This window comes from Pteropus vampyrus, unplaced genomic scaffold, assembly GCF_000151845.1.
Source record: "Pteropus vampyrus isolate Shadow unplaced genomic scaffold, Pvam_2.0 Scaffold4, whole genome shotgun sequence".
NCBI classification, from domain to species: Eukaryota; Metazoa; Chordata; class Mammalia; order Chiroptera; family Pteropodidae; genus Pteropus; species Pteropus vampyrus.
Genome location: NW_011888785.1, coordinates 10,494,735 through 10,516,295, shown reverse-complemented (window position 1 = coordinate 10,516,295; position 21,561 = coordinate 10,494,735). Strand labels below are relative to the sequence as shown.

General features: G+C 39.5%; 1 protein-coding gene across 3 annotated transcripts in view; it reads right to left on the bottom strand.

Moving 5' to 3' along the window:
* Window positions 1-21,561, bottom strand: part of ICA1 (islet cell autoantigen 1) — a 118,865-nt gene that overhangs the window by 25,456 nt on the left and 71,848 nt on the right. For all 3 annotated transcript variants that reach the window (XM_011363121.2, XM_023532965.1, XM_023532963.1), the window contains exons 6-9: window positions 16,096-16,221; window positions 15,024-15,122; window positions 3,559-3,653; window positions 1,442-1,494 (exon numbers count right to left, since the gene is read on the bottom strand). In XM_011363121.2, coding sequence (XP_011361423.1) covers window positions 1,442-1,494; window positions 3,559-3,653; window positions 15,024-15,122; window positions 16,096-16,221 — 373 coding nt within the window. The remainder of the gene's footprint in view (window positions 1-1,441; window positions 1,495-3,558; window positions 3,654-15,023; window positions 15,123-16,095; window positions 16,222-21,561) is intronic.

Sequence of the window (21,561 nt, the reverse complement as noted above, 5' to 3'; positions counted from 1 at the left end):
AGGTCTTGCAACAGCATTTGACTTAGCTAGTTCCCTGACCCCTCGAACAGGTGAGGTCTTCCTATCACATGTGTCCACAGCCCTTCTAGCTCTCGCCGAAGTTGGAGTTGCCCGATACCTGTGTAATTCTTAGGTTACCATCTGTTTCCCCTTTTGACCGTAAGCCTCGTCCTGGAATGATCTGAATAAGTCTAGTGGACCACTGTATGCTGAGAGCCCACTGCTGTGCCCGCCACAGAGATAACACTCAATAAACTTCTGTTAAACAAATAAACAAGTACATAAGTGAAGCTGTACATACATGTACAGGTGATGTGAAGCCAAGCTAGAGAAGCAAAAAAGTGAGAGTTTTTGTTGTTGTTGTTGTTGTTGTTGTTGTTGTTGTTTTCTGTTGAAAGGCAGATGAGGTTAAAGCAAATGAAGCAGTAAGTGGGAGAAGAATAAAGTAGGTGAGGGAAATGGTTGGAAAAGTAGGAGGAAAGACAAAAGGTAAGAGGGTGGAGGAAAAAGATGGAACAGAGGGCAAATTCTAGGGTCTAGTCTGCCTCTTTCTACCTCCCGGAAAGGGTGTCTGCTGCAGCAAAGCATGGAACAATGCAGAGGCAAATATGTACCCTGGGAGGGCCAGATTGAATGGAGGGTTGGAGTGATTTTAGTTCTCTTCACATCTCTCCTGCAAAACTTTTCCCTGAATCTCTGAGGATTTCCAGTCCCAATGAATAGCTCAGTATTACAGCATCTTAGTTCTACCCCGATTTACCATTCTCTCTAGTCCTTTATGAGAAGAAGAACCAATGAAAGAATGCGCAGTAATGGCGGGAGACAGGGATAGCTGACAGGCCCCTCATAGCCCATGGCATCATCTGTAAATGCTCTAACCCCTTTTTTGACCACGTGGGTTGGTATACCCGAGGGACCTGGTGTCACTCATTACAGAACAGGCCCGGGAATCACCTGAAAGAGCAGTGTCCCCATCTGTTCCCAACAATAACCAACACCCACCCCACAACACAATGAAAACAAAACGCACCCAATATAATCATCTAATCTTATTAAAATTACCATCTACAGCCCGAACAGCAGTTAGACCTAGTAATCGTAATAGCAGAAATGTTATCATCTGTTGTAAAAGAAATAGCTCTCTGCCAAGTCTCAGTCATGGATGCTCCACTGACAGGCTACTGCCAAAGTGACTAACGGTGCTATTTTCTGGCTCAAAATATACAACCTCTCTCAATAACACTGCAGGGTTGACATCGTCGATCTATAAAAATTTAAAGCTGACGCTATAGGAAGCAAATTAACATAGAATTTTCTCTGCTCTTTCTGAACAAAATTAGAAAAGAAGAAAGGCCTAAAGGGAGTTTGCCAAAAAAGATAATGAGTTGGCTGTTAAGCAGTAGTATTTCAGAAGCAATTCTAAATAAAAATCAAAACTTACTCTTAAAACTAGAGGATTCCTTGTGCTGGTTTTCTTCCTCTAATGAAATTAACCTTAAAATTAAAAAAAAAAAAGTTTAGTAATCTGTTTCTGAAAATGTTATATTTATGATACAATACCAATAACTGCACTTATAACACACACACACATGCACACACACACACAGACACATGGTGAATGCACAGTCACTTACAGGCCATACATTTTTACAAAGAAGAAACAAATTTTCTGGCTTTCTCCTGTACCAAGGCTGGTTAGCAGCATCTTAACATGTGAATTGTTAAGATGTTAGCAGCATCTTAACATGTAAGGCACCTATTGTGTAAATATCTAGATGGGCAGTTAGATATAACTAATACAGATATAACTAAGATACTTACAGTTATCACTTTTAAAAACATAGTTTAAAAATTAATGGGCAAGCAGGTGTTTATTCTGATTCCTGGTATTGTAGGAGAGACTACCTCAGGAGGCTAGTTAAATTACATATGGCTGAAAGTAGGATCAGTCTCAAATCCAGTCAACTGTCACCTACCCAGCTCTTACCACACCTGGGTGAGATCGTGGCAGAGACACATTACTACCCTGAGACCCAGCTGGTGTCTCTGAACCTCCCTTCTCGCACGATGCTTCGCCTGCTCCTTCTGAACAAAATTCTTGCTAAATTTTCATTGTCTTTTTATACAGTTACTGGGTTACACTTTTTGAGTTTTTAAAAATAAAGTACTAAAATAAAGGAGAATTCCTAAATTAAAACTATTGGCCAATCTTGAGTGGTTCTCTTCTGAGTAAAGGCTAATCCTTTATTTTGATTCTAGTAACATATAAGATGAAAAGAAGGTGCCAGGACTCACCCCACACTCTGCCTCCTACTACACCAAGGCATGGGCCCCTTTCACCTGTCTGAGCCTCACTTCCATCCTTCACACAATGGGGCAGTGCCTATGCTGATTGTGTGGAGGGTTACCATGAGCATGCACTGGGGTGACATAAATAAAGCACCTGGCATGGTACACAGTAAGTACTCACTAAATGGTAGCTAGCATTACCATCATTAGGAATGAATTAAACTGGTTCCCCCAATATCGTCAATTGTACTACAATGATATCACATTCTATAGTCTTCCTATAGTGAAAACTTGTCTTCCTTCTGCACTAAAGAAATTTTCTAGCATTTGCTGTAAACAAAAAAGGGCTAATATTGGTAGGAATATTTCTGTTGGGGTGTGTGTGTGTGTGTGTGTGTATTTAAAAGTTTATTTAGAAACAGTAAAAATATAAGGCTGTTTTGTCGTAAGATTGTCATCTAAATTTTTGTGTGTGTGGAAAAGGAAAAGCAAATCATAAGGTGATCTATTTTGGTTTCCTAGGTTAGCCCATTCGAGATTAATGCTGTTCCTGCAGGCTATGACATCTTACTAGAAAAAGACATAGATTCGTATTTAAACTTTCGCCTTGCTATATGAGTTAGGAACCATGCACCGTATCTGTTGAAAGTTTCTCTCAGTATTTCAAATGACTGGAGGCGCCTTCTTTGTAAAGAGGCGAGAAATGAAGATGGAGCAGTCACTTCCTGTACTCAGAGCTGCTCTCTGCTTCACAGAGAACAGAAGGTCTGAAGATTAGAAAACAAAATGTCAAAACCCAACACTTTTGCATGATAACACCTAAGTACCATATGAATTATGAGGCAATTTCATAGGTTATTTCCTTCTTTGAGAGAAAAGCAGGGGGATTTCCTATCTAGGACAGGATCTTGTAAGTGATGGTAACAAAAGGACCAGATAGGGTCTAGCAAGCTGGGGCTGAGGCCACAAGATAGGGAGCCAGGCAGCCCTGTGACCACTGCCCTTTCCTGCCCCACTAAACTCCTCACAAGTGTGTCCCTTCTAAGTACCCCAGAAATGGGTCTCTTGTTGGGGTGAGTGAGTCCCAGTCTAGCAGGAATATGTGTTGGGGGAGGAATTGGTCTCAATTTTAATACATCCGCTTTGAGAAGTGAGGGAGTAGAGCAATTACCCTGCAGCTGAGGCTCCAGCAGACTTGGCCAAGGAGGACTGTGCCACCCTTGCCTGCAAGAAGAAAGATTTTGCCAAGCGAAGTAGCCTGTGACTTACTGGCTTGGCTCCTCTGCTGCGGCCTCTGCACTCTCCTGCTGGGTGATCTTCCTTTCCTCCTTCTCAACCAGCTTTTTCATAGGGTCTTGTAAGCTCTGGATCATGAGCCGTAGACAGTAAAAAGTAAAAAGAAAAAAAAAAGAAAAGAACAAAAGGAAAAGAAATTTTATCAATAAAAATTTCAACTGCCACTGGTCCCAACAACCAAATCTTAAATTAGAGATTTGGGGAGGTAACCTTGAACCAATCAAGTGGACAGGAATGAAATTTTATATGTTCTCAGACCCATCCAAGAAATACTAGCCTATAAAGTAGAGCTGTTTTGCCACTAGATTTATGTTTTCCCTTTTGTGATAAGTTATTCAAAAGAAGGCCTTTTGGCTATTGCTAACTTTATTTTTCATCTTTAACATGCAGCTAAGATAAACATTCTGTTCTGCTTACAGCCCACACACTGACAGAGTAGAAGCTTTTTCTCCTCCAAAGATGAGATAATCTCATTTTATTTTTAATTTTGTTTGCTACTTTGCAATCTAAAAACAGCTTTAAAAACAAGAGGAAACAAAACCCTTTTTTACAAAAACAGTGGCTTAACATATTCTGACAAGTTAACTCCCACGAGTGGACAAAGCAGGTACATCTAAATCTTTGTAGATTAAAAATGGGGGAGAGCCTTTTTATGGTACATAATTTCTTGAAGTTACTGTTTTCAAGGTTTATTAAGTATTTAAGAAAAGACTTTTTAAAAAGCAAGTGCCTAGAAACTGTACATCGGTGACAAAACCTGAAAAAGCAAAAACATTTCTATAACAACTGAATAATGAGTTATACAAAAAGATCTCTATTCCTGGCCCTAATTAAAATACAAATCTAAAATACAAAAGAAACATCTCGAGATGCTCATCCTGCTTCTACCCTCAGAACTACTGAAGTCCATCCTTTGGGCCTTCACGTCTCTTTTCCCGCCTTCCTTCTTCCTATCTTTCTGGTATGATAACACGCACAGAAGAAGGCAATTAAATGTCATATGCCAACTCTGACTGAGTAGTGATGACTAACTGGAGGGCTGGATGAAGCAGTTTGGACGCTGAGTCTCAGCAGAGCAGAGCTCTAATTGATTTTGGTGTCTGCCACGGATACCAGAGGGACACTGGTGTCACCCCTCCTAAGTGCCAGCTCTGTTTCACTCCCTGCACAGAATAATTTTTCCTGAAACATTCAAGCCATCATGTTACCCTTTTTCTCAAGAACCTATAGTAGTTCCTAACTTCTTCCTTTCTGCCCAGTTTTAAAGATCTTTTAAAATATGATCCTACCTCACTCTCCCAGATCACATCCCACTAACCCCCAAGCGTGAGCTTTCCTTTCAGTTAGACCTGTCTCCTCATGGTCTCCTGTTCTACATGTGCTGCCTGTTCCTTTCCTATCTTTCTTCATTCTGCTTCTTAACCAATAAAGCTCTCTCTACCTGTCTGGCCACCCTCAAAAGTCCTATCGGTCTTTGCAAAGCCTGGATTAATTACCATGATTTTCCATAAAGCTTCATGCAATAAGCATGCCAAGTTCAAGAAAGTCCTTCCATCTCGAAACTACATTTACAGTTTTGTTAACATTTGATTATATCTATTCTGTATTATATTTTGTCTCTTAAAAATATTTTTCAAATCAGAAAAATAATAGAACCACATATAGAATGCTTGGAAATTTTAAAAAAGAAAAATTACTCATAATTCAATTTCTCCCAAAATAATGTTATTATTTTCATATATATCCTTTTTTCCTACACAAATACTTACATACTGAGAATCCCTGTTGTGTATGTGTGCATATAAATATATGTATATATTTTATAAATAGTAGCTCTTAACCAATATAATTTGTGCAGGTAGTTCACAATCAATAACACTCCCGATTAGAGTGGAGAATGTACAAAAGATTTTATATATCTTAAACATTTAATACTGAATTAAAACATATAAACATACATTTATTCGTCATTATTCTAATGTAGGGCCAAGGTTTTCTCATTGACTAGATGTCCTCCGATTGGAGATCTGAAGCATTTTCTTGCATAAAGCACACCCCTCAGGCATCGCCATCATTTTTAATGACTCCCTATTTCTGGACATTTAGATTAGTTCACTCAGTCAACAAACAGTTTTTGTGTGCCTAGCAAGTGCTAGGCGCTGTTCTGGTTGCTGGGGATACACCGGTGAACAAGAGAGACAAACTTATCAGCCAGAGAGGGGTTTCGGCAGAGAACTAAAATAGGGGGATAGAAAGTGATCGGGTCATAACTCCAGTTAACAGGACTATCCTCTCTTGGAAGTGACATTTCAACTGAGAGTTAAATGAAATGAAGGAGCCAGCCATGTGCAGCTCAGGGACAGAGGAGGCCGCCGAGGGCACAGTCCTAAAGGTGGGAATAGCTTGGCTTGTTCGGGGAACAAAGAGAATGCCACTGGGGCTGCGGTATAGTGGGCAAGAGTACAAGACTTATGAGACTGGGATAAAGAGGTCAGCAGGGGTCACACAGGGAGAACATTCCTTTGCCCACATTCATCAATATTTAACATTTTGCCTCATTAGTTTCATCATATTCTTTTGCTCTTTTTGCCTCTCTAATGCATGCTAACTAAATGGAATTCACGATCCTTGGCTGGAAGGGAACATGCTATAAAGAACAACATTGGAACAAATGAGGCAGTTGGAAGATGGACTGCAGTCTAGATGTTCTTTTTTATTTTTATTTTTTAATTATATACTGCAAAGCATCTAGTGAAAGTTGGGCACGTGTGTATGTGCGTGTGCATGTGTATTTTGGAAATGTGCAACCTTAAGGAGGAGTTCGACAGATGTCAAGGACTTACTCTTTTCAATAGATCTGCCAATCACGGCATTTTATTCACACACACACACACACACACACACACACACACCCCCTTAGAGAAGTTTTACTTTCTGGTTAAAGTGAAGCCGGGAGTATTTTCAGCTGAGGTTCTATGGCTCCAACACTCACTTTTTGATTCTGTGACACTTGCCTAGGCCTCCTGGTTTGCTCAATTATCTTCTCATTGCATTTCCTTTTTATCAATCAGCACCAGGCAGGGCCAGGACATGCCTGCTCCCAGGCGGCCTGTCTAGCTGCCACGGCGCTTGCCTAAGCCCCCGAGATGCCCTTGACAGCTCCATGGTTATCATCCCTTCTGTCTCCAGCCTGACCTCCCCTCATAACCACACTTGAACAGCTCTCAGACAATCCCTTTGTAATGTAAACCACTCCTTCCTTCTTTTCAACCCCTTCCCCTGTTGGGCCATTAGCAGGGACTCAATTGTTGGCTCCCTGTCACCACAATCACAGTTAAGTCATTATTGTGCTTCACCAACAGAATGGCTGCAGTTTCAATTGCTACTTTAATTTATTAATAATTCCTGTGACAATCGTTCCTCTCTTCCTTCTGTTACCATTGTCCCTTTAATAATTTGGCTATAGCCGCTCAAAAGAGATGCTAAATATGTACTTGTTGGTTGATAAATTAATGTACACAAGGTTAAACTGCAAAAGTTAGAGCTCCTTAGCTAGGAGATTCAAAGGGTCAGGAGACTAATATGAAAAGGTTTATGAAACCACAAGGAAAAATAATATTGAGCACATGTACTTGTTTATTAAATAGAATTTTAAACCGAGGGGAATTGTGTGTGTGTATGCACACACACACATATATCAGCTTTACTGATATAATTCATAGACCTAGAATTCACCTATTTAAAGCACACCATCCCCCCCCCCCAAAAAAAGGTATAACATTCACTGGTTTTTAGTATAGTCACAGAGTTGTGCAACCATTACCACAATCGATTTTAGAACATTTTCCAAGAGGCATCTCTTAAAGTAAGAATGAGTTTTAGATCAAACTAAGCTACATACTCCTCTATATAGCAGGAAAAACCCCCAAACCAACACATATGGAACTCGTTTCTTACAAAGATGATATACATGGAAGGGATAAAGAGGCTTAGGGGAACTCTGAAACATCATGGAGGACAAATCATGTTCTCTTTCCTCCCTAAAAATTAGTTCCTAGATGTGACTGTCAGATATAGGATATTCGACATGGTGGACTGCTGCTCTCTCCAAGGCTTGGTTAAAAGGCACAACTGGGGCCTGGGGGAGAGGCGAATTCTTAGATTAAAGTCCACAACTCAGCTGAAAACACTTAACCCTATAGCATCGTGTAAGTCAGAGGTGACAGCATATTCTGTGTGACATGAACACCTGCTCCGGCAAAATGAATCTAAGAAGGCTGGCTGACAGTACAGATGAGGCAGCCATTAGACGGAACTATTCTGAATCACTGGCTGATGAAAGCCACATTCAAATCCATGTCCAGAAACAAAATGTCAAAGCATTCTGTTTCTAAACCCTAAACCCACTAGGTCTTTCATTAAAATTGCTTGCGAAAATGGCAATACAGCATCCTATAAAACTGAAAAGTTCTCTGTGGAGGAAAAAATGTTTTTTAGACCAAGTAACCTTTCTCTGTTAAGGCTGCACTGACATGCTAATAGTTTCCATCGATCCTTAAATGGTTTCAGGAAGCACACAAGGTATAAGATCAGCGTGACAGAGGAAACTCACAGTCTGAGCTTGCAAAAGTGTCTTAGGAGACAGGTTAATGTAATAATGGGAGTTACTACTTCCAATACAAGGAAAATAAAAAGCAAGAGTAACATTCATCTGAATGAATGCAAAACTACCCAGCAAAACAAATTTCACAGACAAAAGGCCTGGAGCCATCCCTAATATATGACCTACTTTTGATAACTGGATAACATTTTCTCTAATCTTTATGATATTTAATTTTCTTATGCTACTTTCTATTAATTATACTGTATGTATATGAAGGAGCCAAATATTATCTATAAAAGGAAATGAAAGTGCTCAACATAGTGAGGCATGTTAAAAGATGCTGGATTCAGTTGGGGGTGTGTGTATATGTTTGTGTTTATGTAATTGGTAGCACATGAGGAATAAAAAGCAGAGGACATGATGATGTGTATAAACCACGCAATTCATGGATTTGAGCACATGCAGTTATAAATTCATAAAGAACACTATTAATCCAGGACCAGAGGTACTTCAATTGTACTATCAAACAAAACAGTTAAAGAGTAAAGTTAGAGAAAAACGAACACAATCATAAATAAGATATATAATCGTCTTCTTTAAAATAAGATGGAAAATCGGTACTGGGAAGGTACCACAGTGTCCTGGAAAAAGACAGACTTTGGAGATAGATCACATACTGCTGTGACGTGGAAATGATCTTCATTCCTCAGGGGGGCCTCTGTTTATCCATCTGAACAGTGGAGCTAATGACAAGTGTATCTTACTGGGGACACTGTGAGGATTAACTGAGACAATGCTTCTGCAAAGTATTAGGCTCATGGTAAACACTCAAAATGTGCTTTCATATCAATAGCTTTTAAGATCTAAAAAAAATTAGAGTCCTATGGGCTCATCCTGTGTTAGGCACTGAATGTTTTACGCATAAAACCCAGAAAAACACTGTGTTCCCGATTTCCTGACATGGAAATGAAGACAGAGAAGTGAAGTGGCTTGCGTAAGGCCATTCAACCACGAACAGAAGCAACATTAGAAACCAGGTCTTTAAAATTTTAGGACTAGTTGAGAAATAGTATCGAATAGCCAAGCCAAGGACGTTTACTGAACTCCCTTTCACGTGATGTGCCAGGAGATGGAGAGGACTTCGTTCCAAATTCTGAAGGAAGAATCATAGGTTCCTAGGTATCAGAGGGACTGACATAAAAGACACTTTTCACCTACAAGCAAACACTTCAAAGTGTTATTTTTAATTAAAAGTTTACAGTACAGCTGTACTTTTTAAAGGCGGCACTTCTGCTTTCTCCTGCTCTCCTGCCTCACGGCCAGAATTGCCACCTGGAAGAACTGCCACATGGCAGAGTGGAAAAAGCATGAGCACACCTGTTCCCAGACCTACCACATTCTGGGTATGTGGCCTTAGGCAGATTACTAGACCTTTCTGAGCTTCAGTTTCCTCACTGAAACATGGAAACAAGAACAAGTATGCCCGCCTTCCCAAGGTTATTTCGAGGATTAACTAAAATATATGCACTTCACTTTCCACACGTCGCTGCTGAACCTAACAGTATTATTAATGAGACAGCACCCAACCTTGGTACTTTAGAGTCACACATAACACAGCCGTCTCTCCTAGGCATTACCACACCTCACCTTAGCAGAGTGCCTGGCTATAAAGTAACTACCTACGGGAACAATAATTTTTTCCTTTCCCCTCAGATGAAGAGTCAGGGGATGGGAAGAGGTGGGAGATGGAGAATTCGCTGTTGTAATGAGGGCCTGAGCTACCAGCTGCCCAGAAGAACAAGTATCAGTCATTATAAGGGATGAATGAACTGATAACCAGCCACACTCTGGCTTGTCCACCTAAGATTTCAGTAGTGGTTGTGGTTAGTTCCTCTCCCCTACCCCTACCACCGTCCACTTCCAGTGACCTGGATGCATCCCAATTTGCTGTTTGCAGGGATCTGGCCTGGAGCAGCTTGGGGAAAAAAAAAAAAAAAAAACAACCATTCTGCTACATGCTGTGTAAAGTAACGACACTGAGAGAAAACTTGAAAGTCTGAAAGGGTATTCTGGATGCTCGCCATGAGTAATTGCCATGTTGGGACTGGCAACTAAAATAGCATTGCAGAGATATTTACCCAATTTTCATAAAAACTATTATGGCTTTATTTTCAAAGCAAGTAACTACAGAGCCATGTGGCTTGTCGGTAAATGTTCAAGTGATTAACTGAGAAATGTGGAGGTGGGTGGAAGAAGGCTGTTAGGCATATGAATTCGAGAAAAACAAAATTGAGAAAAACAAAATTTAGACAAAGATGTTTTTTGAATTGTGAAAGCTAAAAAAGCATTTTGGTCTCCAGAATGATGTTCCATATAACAGTGCTGTCTTAGACCCCAGGAGAGAAAGGAGGGAACATGGGCACATCTGTTTCGATGGTTATCTTTGAACATGCTCAGAGTTAGGTTTTCAAATTCAGGTTTCCTTAGAGTTAGAAACCTGGCACAGACTGAGAACTAGTTGCAAAGCCAAACTGCATTTTTAGAATAAGCCCTGTTGTAGGGGCGGGAAGCTCTCCTTGCTTGTAGGCCTGCCCCGCCCTCTCATGTCTCTGTGGGAATTACATGAGCCCACACTGGCATGCAGGGGGGTAAAGGATGGGGCTGGGAATAGAGCTGGCAGAGCATCTGTGGGAGTCAGGAAGGGAGTGGGTTAGGTCACCTGGGTGAGGTCTGAGACACCTCCTTCCTATCCCATTGCTATTCATAGCCTTGCTTGTGAAACTCACTGCAAAACTAATCATCCAGAGTAAAAAACGGTGTTTAAGAAAGTAATAACTTAAGCTGGGCTACAAAACCTTGTCTACCTCAATAAATGCTTCTTTACTGATACTGTCAATGCCTACCTTCTGGATCCATCAGAGAATCTGTGACAAGTCCATCCTGATCTCCCCCACCATGGCGCTACTGGCGCCACCACCATGGCTGCCACCCTTACTGCCACCACTACCTCTCAACCTCCATTGCCACCACCAGCACCACACAGCTGGAGAATGGCAGACTTGGACTTGAGGCTAGGTCTGACTGGCTCCCAAGTTTGCGATCTGACATACTATGCTTTATCCCGTATCCAGAGTCAGAAACCCGCCTTTCCTTCCAAAAACACTGGAATGAGCACATCACAGGATTACACTTTGCTAGCAGCCATTTTCATTAAATATAGCCATTCTGATCTCTTTAAAAAACACAAATGCAGAAGGACATGCCTTCTCTCCAAGTTCTGAACGAGTGTGTCCACTTCTTCAAAAGAGCCAACGCTCACTTCTCTATATAGACATCTAACTCAACCATGTCCCAGCATGCCAGACAGGGACGAAAAAGCCATTGATACAAATAGAATTTTAGATTTTCCAGGGAAAAGCCACTTGACTCCTGAGGGCTTTTTCTTTTTTTTTTTTTCTTTCCTCATGTCTGTTCCATGGGGAAATATATAAGTAAATGACATCCTGGAAAGATGAAGCAAACATGACCACATCTGAGGGTTGGTAATTTAAGATGAGTACTGCTTTCCTACAGTCAGCATTTCATTTAGTTTTTTAAAAAGTGCTTTATACTCTTAGTCTAAATTACTTTCTCTAAAAAAGTGACAGTGCTTTTAAGATAGCTAGTAACATTCCATTCCTATCCCCATGACTTGATAATTTCTACCATGTGAAAGACATTTCCAGATGATTTAGAAATGGTATAAAATTAACACAAGCAAAATATATATGCTTAGTAGCATTTTAATGAATCAATAAATATTTATTGTTTGAAAATATGAGATTACAGCATTGCTTTTTTTATTGGAAACCACAAAAGATAGTCTTTCTACTTTAAATTGAGCTGTTACGATTATTAGATTAAAAAATTGTGCAATATTAAATTTCAATGCTAAATTTTCCAAAAAGTTAAAACCCTACAAAAATCTATCTATCGTAAATTAAAATGATGAAGGACTATGTCACTAAAAGTAGAATATTATCAGGAGTGAATAAAAAAGCTATTGTTACATAAAACGTGACCAGGAAATATTCACAAAATTTAAAAATAGTGACTTGTATATTTTTCAAGTTGTAAAAAGTGGAGACAATTCACTTTTATAACAAAACTATTTCAAAAAAGAACTATACATATTTTCCAGAGAAAGGTTCATTAAAAATAAAAATTGAACTTCTGGGGCATGAGCTATATCCCTGTAATTTTGCAGCAAAAGACTCATTCCTCCAAACAGGATGCACCAATTGTTTAACACATTAATTATCATCCTTCATCAAGCATAAAACTAACAGTCAGGAAATACAGCTGCAGTGGCACAATTACCAACACACTTAGAATACACCCTGCAGCAAAGAAAACAAATGGGTTGCTTTTCATTAACAGAGCTTGGCAAACCTCTCCAAAGAAAATGTTTTCTTTCCAGCTAGAGTCCCAAAAGGCATTTAAGGGGCTATTTGCTTAGGTAAATCCAGAGAACAAATAAATCGTAAAAGTATCTATTTAAATTTCAAAATATCAATTATCAATATACAGTGCCATTCAGAAGATTGTATGTATTAAAAGATGACTTGATCAAATCAAAATCTTTCAAATATAAGGCAAGTATATAAAAAATATATTAGTGCAAGAGGGTTGGTAAGTCAGGTAATATGCTCATACTTGATGCTGATACATAAGGTGTTAATGGTTTTCATTTTTATGTATCATGACATATAATATGATATGCAATGTGCCTCTACCTATGAGATGACGGGCTGTGTAATAACGGGATTCTGTTATGTAGGTTTGAGTCCATATAAAGAAAATAAAGAGCTACTAGCTTGAGATTCTAATATAATATGTCATAATTGAAAGTTTAGATGGATAACATTCAAGAGAGGTAATAAAAGCATAGTTTATTTGGTTGATTTCTGGACACAGTATTCCTGATATTACTGTAATCATATCACACCTTAACAGAGGTATTACTCCTACTGAGTTTGTATTACATCAAATCATAAACTGTTACTTAAATCATAATCTAAGGAGAGCTCTGGGGGTGTAAAAGGCAATGAAGAGTCATCTGCCCAAAATATTTGTAATTATGTCCTAAACCATTGCCATCAAACTTTTACTAAATTCTCTACCCAGAAACTCTCTAACATAATCAGCTTGATCCTCTCTGCAGAATAAATTAAATATCATGGCAAAAATTAAGGAGCCATATTTTCCTCAGCACAGGAGACCACGGGTACACATAAGGATTCTTCCATTCCTGTGGCACGACTTTAATTTCCTATTGTACTTTATATGCAATTAACTCAAACCTGAGCTTCTTGTAAATTTTACTTGGGGTAGGCATCATTTCATCTCCCACCTAGCCGATTTGTGCTATGCAAAGTCGCCTTTCAAAAGACAATCTTTGAAGCTGTATTTATAATAAAATAAGATCTGACGCACATTATACCCTAAAACTCTCTGTCTTATCAAAGAATAATCCATGGGATTCTGCTCAGGCTTTTGTAAAAAATGTGACTAGTGTGAGTTACACTATTTTATTCAGTCTGCCTTGGTCAGGATAGCTGCTTTAAGGCACTGAAAGCAGCAGTAAATCACAGGGAAGGAATGCAGCCCTGACCGAGGATAGTAACATGGTCGAGGTGACGAGGAAGGCTGTGGGTTCACTGTGTGTGCAACAGTTGGCTGGACAAAGGAGGACACATAAGAAATGAAAGGTCCCTCCCTTGACATAGTCCAGTTAACAGACCAAAAAAGGTCTCATTCTGAATCCATTCATGCAACATGTCAGCGAGCAAGTGACCGGATGACAGCGGGATTATGAAAAACAGACCTCATGGCCAGGTGTTCTGTCTGTTAATCAGGTCAGCGGCAGCACAAGGTGAGCGGACTATCTTGGGGTTTAAGACTTTTATTTAAAGGGCTGTGGTCTTAAAGGGTTTCTGTCTTAGTATTTTTGTAGATGCAGTGACATTACAAATATCTCAAAGTCAAAGAGGTGTTTAATGGCAAAAAAAAAAAAAAGAAAAAAAAGAAAAAAGCTTTTTATGTTCTTTTAAGTAAGGTGATGAGACACGAATTGCCTGAAGAATTAGAAGGAGGGTCATTTCCAGGTGAACTTTAGTTCTTTCCTGGTCTTTTCCTTTCAAAGACATGACCTAGAAACCCAGTGTTCTCTCTCACCATTCTTGAAATCCTTTTGGGACCCAAATCACTTCTTTATCTTGACATGCGCTTATCCTCAGCAACGTCAGAGAATAAAATGATTTCACTTGCAGTGGCAACACTGAGAATCAGACATTTTGCTTGATTCCCTTTTGAGTTGAGAAATCATTGAGTTTAATTGTTTTTTAAATTAAAGAATATTAGTTATTTTGTGGAAAAATCCAATTCTATATTGGATGATACAGAATAAAATGTTATTTGTCAGAAGTAAGGGAGGAAAAATACCTTCTCAGGTGAGCCTATCTGAATTTAATAACTAAAAAGTAACGAAGCATACAATCTTCTCTTTAGCAATGTCAAACAAGTATTTTAAAGCAGCAGGCCTCATCATTAGGCTGGAGTTCACTGCAATTCATCTGTCAGTAACATATACTCCAAGATTCGACCTTTGTACTTATATCGTTGGGGCTTACTGTTGCATTGAATATTGATGCAGTAAAACAAGACCTTACTGGGGGCACAGTTCTCTGACATTTGGAGCCTCGTAGAATAATGATGCTTGCTGCCATGGACACTGTGATATAAACAAAACTTTACCATTCATAAGGTTTTCTAATGGCCTCTCTAGTGTTCATACCTTTAACGTAGTGAATTCATATGGCTGATAACCTTTGAAGCTCTCATGGATGGCTGCCATTGTGTGAGATGTTTTCTCCCAGAAATGAAGCAAAGTGGTCTATAAAGAGAGACAGTAACGCGATTAATGTTTTGAATGCCCAGTTCTAGTCATGGGCCCCAGGGAAGTGTGCCCATCCGTGGCTTTTATGATTCCAACACATCGATGCAGGCTTGCTTCCCATTATGCACCTATTTATTCCCTGTATTTCAGCCGAACCAACGTCTGCCTTGTTTCCCTAAACACTGTCTCTCATGGCTTAGGCACTCCACCACCTGGGACATTCTCCTTGTTCCAGATTCGGACTCTAAAACCCAGGGCTAATCATTAACAATATACTTTTGTGATCTCTTAACTGATTCAGTTTCTCCCTCTTAAACCTTCACTGAATTTTGTAGAATTTATTTCACTGAGCACATCCTATTCTCTCCTTGAGGTATAGAAAATGGAGTCAGACTTTACTGTCTCTGAATTTCTTCCTAAACTTTAAGTTCTTCGAGCACAGGGAATCTGTTCTTATTCATTTTGATATTCCTTACAACACTAGAGTTTGGCCTCCCACACTCGGTTGGTGCTCAGTGATACTGCTGATGGATACGAGTGCTAACCAGAGGTTGGCAGGAGACAAAAACAAGTTCATTAAATTATGACAACCTGATGAGTAAGTGACTGTGCCATGAGAAGTACAGGCGACAATGCTAAGTGAGTTCAGAGGAGGCTCTCTGAAGGATGTGACAGAGTTCGGTACATAAAACAGAGTGGAATTTGGGAAGGTATGAATGGAGGGGCAAGGCATTCAGGCAGAAAGCTCCACCTAAGCAAATGCAGGGAAGTGAGAAATTACAGTGCATGGACAGGGAATAGCTAATATTCGGTTTGACTGAACTGTAGTCTAATAGAAGGAAGAGACGTAGGAAATAAGTTATCAGAACTTCATAATGTCCAACCCATAGTTATAGTTCAAAACACCATTTTTCTGTAACCTAAATCTCCTAACATTCTTGGTTCATTGTAACAAACATCACTTTGTTACCTGGTATGTTGCTAGCATATGAGATAAGAGATTGCATCTGCTTGCTCCAAGAAGATCCACCTTTTGACACACGTCCATCTTCAATTTGTCAAAGCTTTTTTTGGCAAGGCGTACTTGTGTTTGTACCTATGAAAGTAAAAGGAATCTTTGAACCACACAAACTCTTAAGTAGTTAAAATTTGCCAGTGAGAAAAGACCAATAGTAGACTTATCTCTTTCACATAAGAAAACACCTTCGAAAATTCCAGGTGAGCAAGAAGATCCTACAACGTCCATCCTTTATCTCTAAAGGACCTAAATGACAGCATTGCATATCATGATTTTATAGCCAACTTACCATCCTACTTATATTTTTCTCAGTCGAATGTTAGAATTCCTCTCCTCTCAAGGCATTCACAAACTGACTATAGTGAAGAGAAGTTTGGAAATATGCAGGATGGCAAGGGAATAACCTCTGTCCTATTGTTTTCCTATAGTTCTTGGAAGCTGGCTTCCCTTAATGTTAACATCTTATATAACATGGCACATTTGCTAAAAATTGGAAATGAACACTGATACAATCCTATTAACTCAACAACAGACGTTGGATTTTTCCAACTTTTGTCCTTTTTCTCTGTCCCAAGGTCCAATCTAGGATACCACAAGAGGAAACTGTGGCACAGCTTAAAACACTATCTCCACTGATAAACTCGACTTTTTTTTTTTTTTTTTACAGCAGAAAAGAATAGCTTTATTAGAAGTGATAGGACACTTCTAGACATGGACGTGAATCTGAGCAAGAGAAGAGTGGCTCAAAGGCCTAAACCCAACTTTTATTATTAAGTATGTACACACCTTAGCCACACAGTAACTCAGAGACAGAGTAAAGGTCAGGAAAAGATTCAGAAACATCTATTCTACACATTATTTGATAATAAAATAGAAGGCTTTAAAATTTAATATAGCTACATTAAAATGGTGAAGTAAAAATTTCCTTTTCCTCCAATTAGAAGCATTACCACGTCGCATTTGAACTAGGGAAAGCTAGCCAAATATATTAATTTATCTCAGATAACTCATGCAGGTGTAGTTACCAGGTAGGTAACTACAAGTTGGTAACAGTGATAGCTCTTTCATCACAGGATGGACACCAGGGGGCAAGAACAATGTCTACCTTGGTCACCATTATATCATCAGCACCTGGCGACCTGGTACAAAGCAGGTGTTGAATACACATTTTGTGACTCAATGAAGAAATTTTCCAGGTCATTTCAAAAGGAAAATTAGCTGAGTTAAAATAACCTTTAAAGTAGTTTTAGAGGTAATGATTTTATTTTCTAATAAAGATAAGTATGAAGATTATTTGATATAAAATACATTAATTTATACTACTAATAATACAGATTTCTATTCATGGCTTAAACAATTATAGAGCATAATATAACAATAGTAATAACTGATACAATTGTTATCATTTTTAACATTTTAACAATTGAAACAATTTAACAATAGACGGAATTCATAATCAATACAATTGATATAGATGCAATTACTAGAAATTACTTACCACCTGCCAGCATTATTTTCTCTTAGCCCCTATTATTACCCTCTCTGACAGCTGAGGGTAAGAGGCTTTGTCTGGGAAAGTAGCTAACAGGCATGCTGGCCTTCTAGATTGGCCTGCCTGACTACAAAGCCATGCTATCCTGCCTCCCGAGTAACTTACACTATTTGCTGGAAAATTAAGAAGCTCAAAATTATGATTCTACCCAGAGACACAAGTTTTTCCTATAGAGTCTACAGAATTGGAAAATAACAAGATAGTAAGTATATTTAACACCAGAGTGACAGAATTAATACCCTATGTGAAAAGGGTTTTGTTCATATAGCTATGTAAAATTTCCTAAGAATTCTTCTGTATTCTTGGCCTATAAATCCAGAAGAACACGAGAATAGAAGCCATCCAGCTCCTCTCAAACTGACCAGACCACGAGCTTAACTAAATACTGGAGTTCGCTGATTTCCCACGATAGAGTATAGAGACTCTACGTAAAGAACCTGGGAGTGCTGACTATAAAAAGTTTAGGATGAGTTAAGTCTCAGTGATTTCTGGCCTTCCTTTGAGAAGAAAAAGGAGACAGAGAAAAGAAAACCTGAGTTCCAGCGGGGAGAAGCGGGAGAATGTGCAGGCGAAGATGTTTAGGCAGCTAAGATCCTCGCTGCAGGTTCCCCATTAACGGTTCACCAGTTGCACAGTCCAGTAAGACCTCCTCAACTGGTATCTAGAGAGGCCTCTGTCCTCATCCTTTTTTTCCTGGAGGGGAAGGAGATAAATGGATGCGAGCTTTCATGTACGCATCCAATCCACACATGATTAGTGAGTGAGTACCTATTATATGTCAGGACCAGTGTTAGGCACTGGGGTATCTGTAAAGGAACAAGACTCATCGGAAGCAGATGGTCAACTGTAAGTGAAAGTACATAGGCAGAAGGATCCTCTGCTGTTTTAGAGAAGAGAGGCAAGTTAGCAGCTATATTATAATGCAATAGAAAAATACAATAGAACTAAGAATGAAGAACAGAGGTAGCACAGATGAGGGAATGATTAATGCTAGGGCTGGGGGCATGCAGGGGTGTAGGCTGAAGGTATTGAAGCCTCAACTACTGGCCTCCCAGTATCTCTGCCCTTTTCTCTGTAACATTGTAGTCTCTTCTCACTCGACTCTGGGCGTGGCATGTGACTTGTTTTGGCCAATGGGATGCTAACAAATGTGATGAAACTGGAAGCCTGAAAAAAAAATGTTAGCATGCTTCTACTTTCTTGCTTGCTTCTTTGAGATGCCCGTGAGAACATGCCCAGGCCAACAAGAGAATATGTATGAGCTGGCCAGCTGGAGGGGCATGAGAGTCTCATGCATGCAAGAGACAAGACGAGAACGCAGTTGTACCAACGGATCAGCCTTCGGCCAGCTGACCCCCAAACAGGTGAGGGAGGCTAGCCATGACTAGCAGAGCCCCAGCCCATTCCACAGCTGACCACAGACTCATGAGTGAGCCCAGCAGAGACCAGAACTGCCCTGCTGACCCACAGACTTGTGAGCGTAAGAAATTGTTCCAAGTCATTAAGTGTTACAGTTGCTTACTTCATAGCCTTATTGTGGCCATAGATAACCAATATAAATGGTAAATAGGTGGACAATGAAGGCTTCTGAGGAAGGGATATCTGAGGTGGGTGTTTAGCTTTAGCATGACTAAGAGTAGATAGCAAATATAAAGTATCCACAGGCTGGCCTGCTTACAGGGAGACTGCAGATTTTCTAAATAATTGCAAATTAATATTTTTGCAGGGATGTGAACTTTGCTTTTCCCTTTGCATTAACATAATCAGTTACTCACAGATATTCTTTTATCCTAGGAGGAAACTTATTTTGCCTGCTTATAATGCAAAGCTCATGAATTTATGTGCTCTGAAATGTGCCCTAATTTAATTTTGTTTGAATTTTATAAAGTAATTTTAGAAACCTAGAAAAAGACTTCAACACTTGACCCAGTGAGTTCTGAAAGGCCATATGCTTTGTGTGTCAACAATGATTATTAAAATACTTAATGCACTGCTGAGTTTCCAAATGTTGTGCCCTTTCACTGCCAAACGAGGAGGATGTCACACTGTTGGGCATTTTGAATATGGTAAAGTTGATTTAATATTTTGTGCTCCACGTCTGCTCTCTAAAACACATTTCCAGTCTGCAGCCTGAAGACAAAACACCAAGGACACAGTCAGGCATAGGCCACCACCAAGGGTCTAATTTCATATGCCTCCAGATGCTTAAGTGAAAAATGTTTTGATTATTATTCCTTTCAATCCCAGATAAATTATGTTCAATTACATAAACATCTTGAGGAGCTCCTGTGTTTTTCAAGGCCCTTTAAAAAGTCTTCAGTCAAATAAATGTACCCTTTGTTTATTTCTCAATTTTATTTCTGTTGCCCCACCGTTCTCCTCGTATTCTCTGAGCTCCACAAAATGATCATGCATATTAGAACCTCTTTAAGATCCTGTCTTCCCCAGGCTGCAGAAATTCAATTTACCAGAGAAAGGAGCAATGTCTTGACTGCCAAAGCTACAGGGCACTTCTCTGTGCTTATTCCTCCTAACCTGAAATTCTACCTTTTAGCCCCAACTTGAACTACGTATCGTGAAACCAAAGCTATTCATTCTCTTAGTTCAAACTGGTTTCCCCATCCAGTGGGAAAGGCCTTCATATCACTCCATAGCAAAATAATAAGAGCAGTTTTGTATTTTTGTGTTTTCTTTCCTTTAAAAACAAAATAAAGCAAAACTACAGTCTTACTTCTACTTTTACATTTTCTTTCAGGAAATGGCTCTGCCTTCCTCCCTCTAACCATTCATTTAGCAAATATTTACTGAGTATCTTCTACACGCTGGTAGCAGTGAGTAAAATGGAGGTGGTCTCTGTCCTCATGCAGCTAAAAGTCCAGTGGGCATTTTCACAATTAGTGAGGGCACAAACAGAGTGAGGTGCTCAGAAGGAAGGCTGCACAGTACCCTAAGAATGATTTGCCAAGGAATCTGACTGAGAAGACGTTCTCCAAAGTAGCAGTGCATGAGCTCTATTCCGAAGGACAGAGCATGATCAACTAGAAGAAGAGATAACACTCCAGTGGAGAGGGGAGCATGTGCAAAGGCTCTGGGGTAGAGGGCAAAAGGCCATTGATGGCAGGAGCAATTTTGACATTGTATTATGTACAGAAGTATGTTTAAGTGACCATGTGTGTGCTATGCATGTGTGTGGGCAATGAAGTGTAGACTTAGGAGCTATCTATTTTTTGATCTTCCCTCAACAAAATCCTCACACCATTTTGAAAAATGTCCTATCTCGTTTATCTTTATAATGTGGCTTAAATAAGGGCTGGTATGTTCTTTTATAGGCTATCCTTCCACTCCCACTGACTGGTCCAGGGTTGGGCATCTTAACCCGAGTTGAGTCAATCATCTAAGGCACCATGGTTGGTGGATTAAGGGAAAGGCCCTTGGTTCTAGCTGGAAGAATCAGAGCCCTTCCTTAGGACTTTTTAACTTGGAACGAGAAAGTCAGTCTCAACCCTTTTCTAGTGGCTAAAGCACTAGGGGAGTCAGACCTTGTGTTTGAGATTCCTGTGGCGCGAAGAAAATTAGTCTGAGAGAATCAAGGTGACTGACAGACAGAGAAAGTATAGAAGAGGCAGAGAGAAAGCCCTGGTAGAACTCGAATTCCTGGATGGCACTATCTTTCCTATGGGTTACATGTGATGTCTAATGAAGTCAGTCCTTTGCCTCAATGAATTCAAGATGAGCTTCTATTATGTGAAACCAAAAGAATACTAATACAGGCTGTTTACTTCTGACATCTTAGAAATGGAAAGCTCTAAGAAATTCTATGATAAAGATTCCTTTTAGACTTTGATGATTCCAGTTTTTCTAAAATT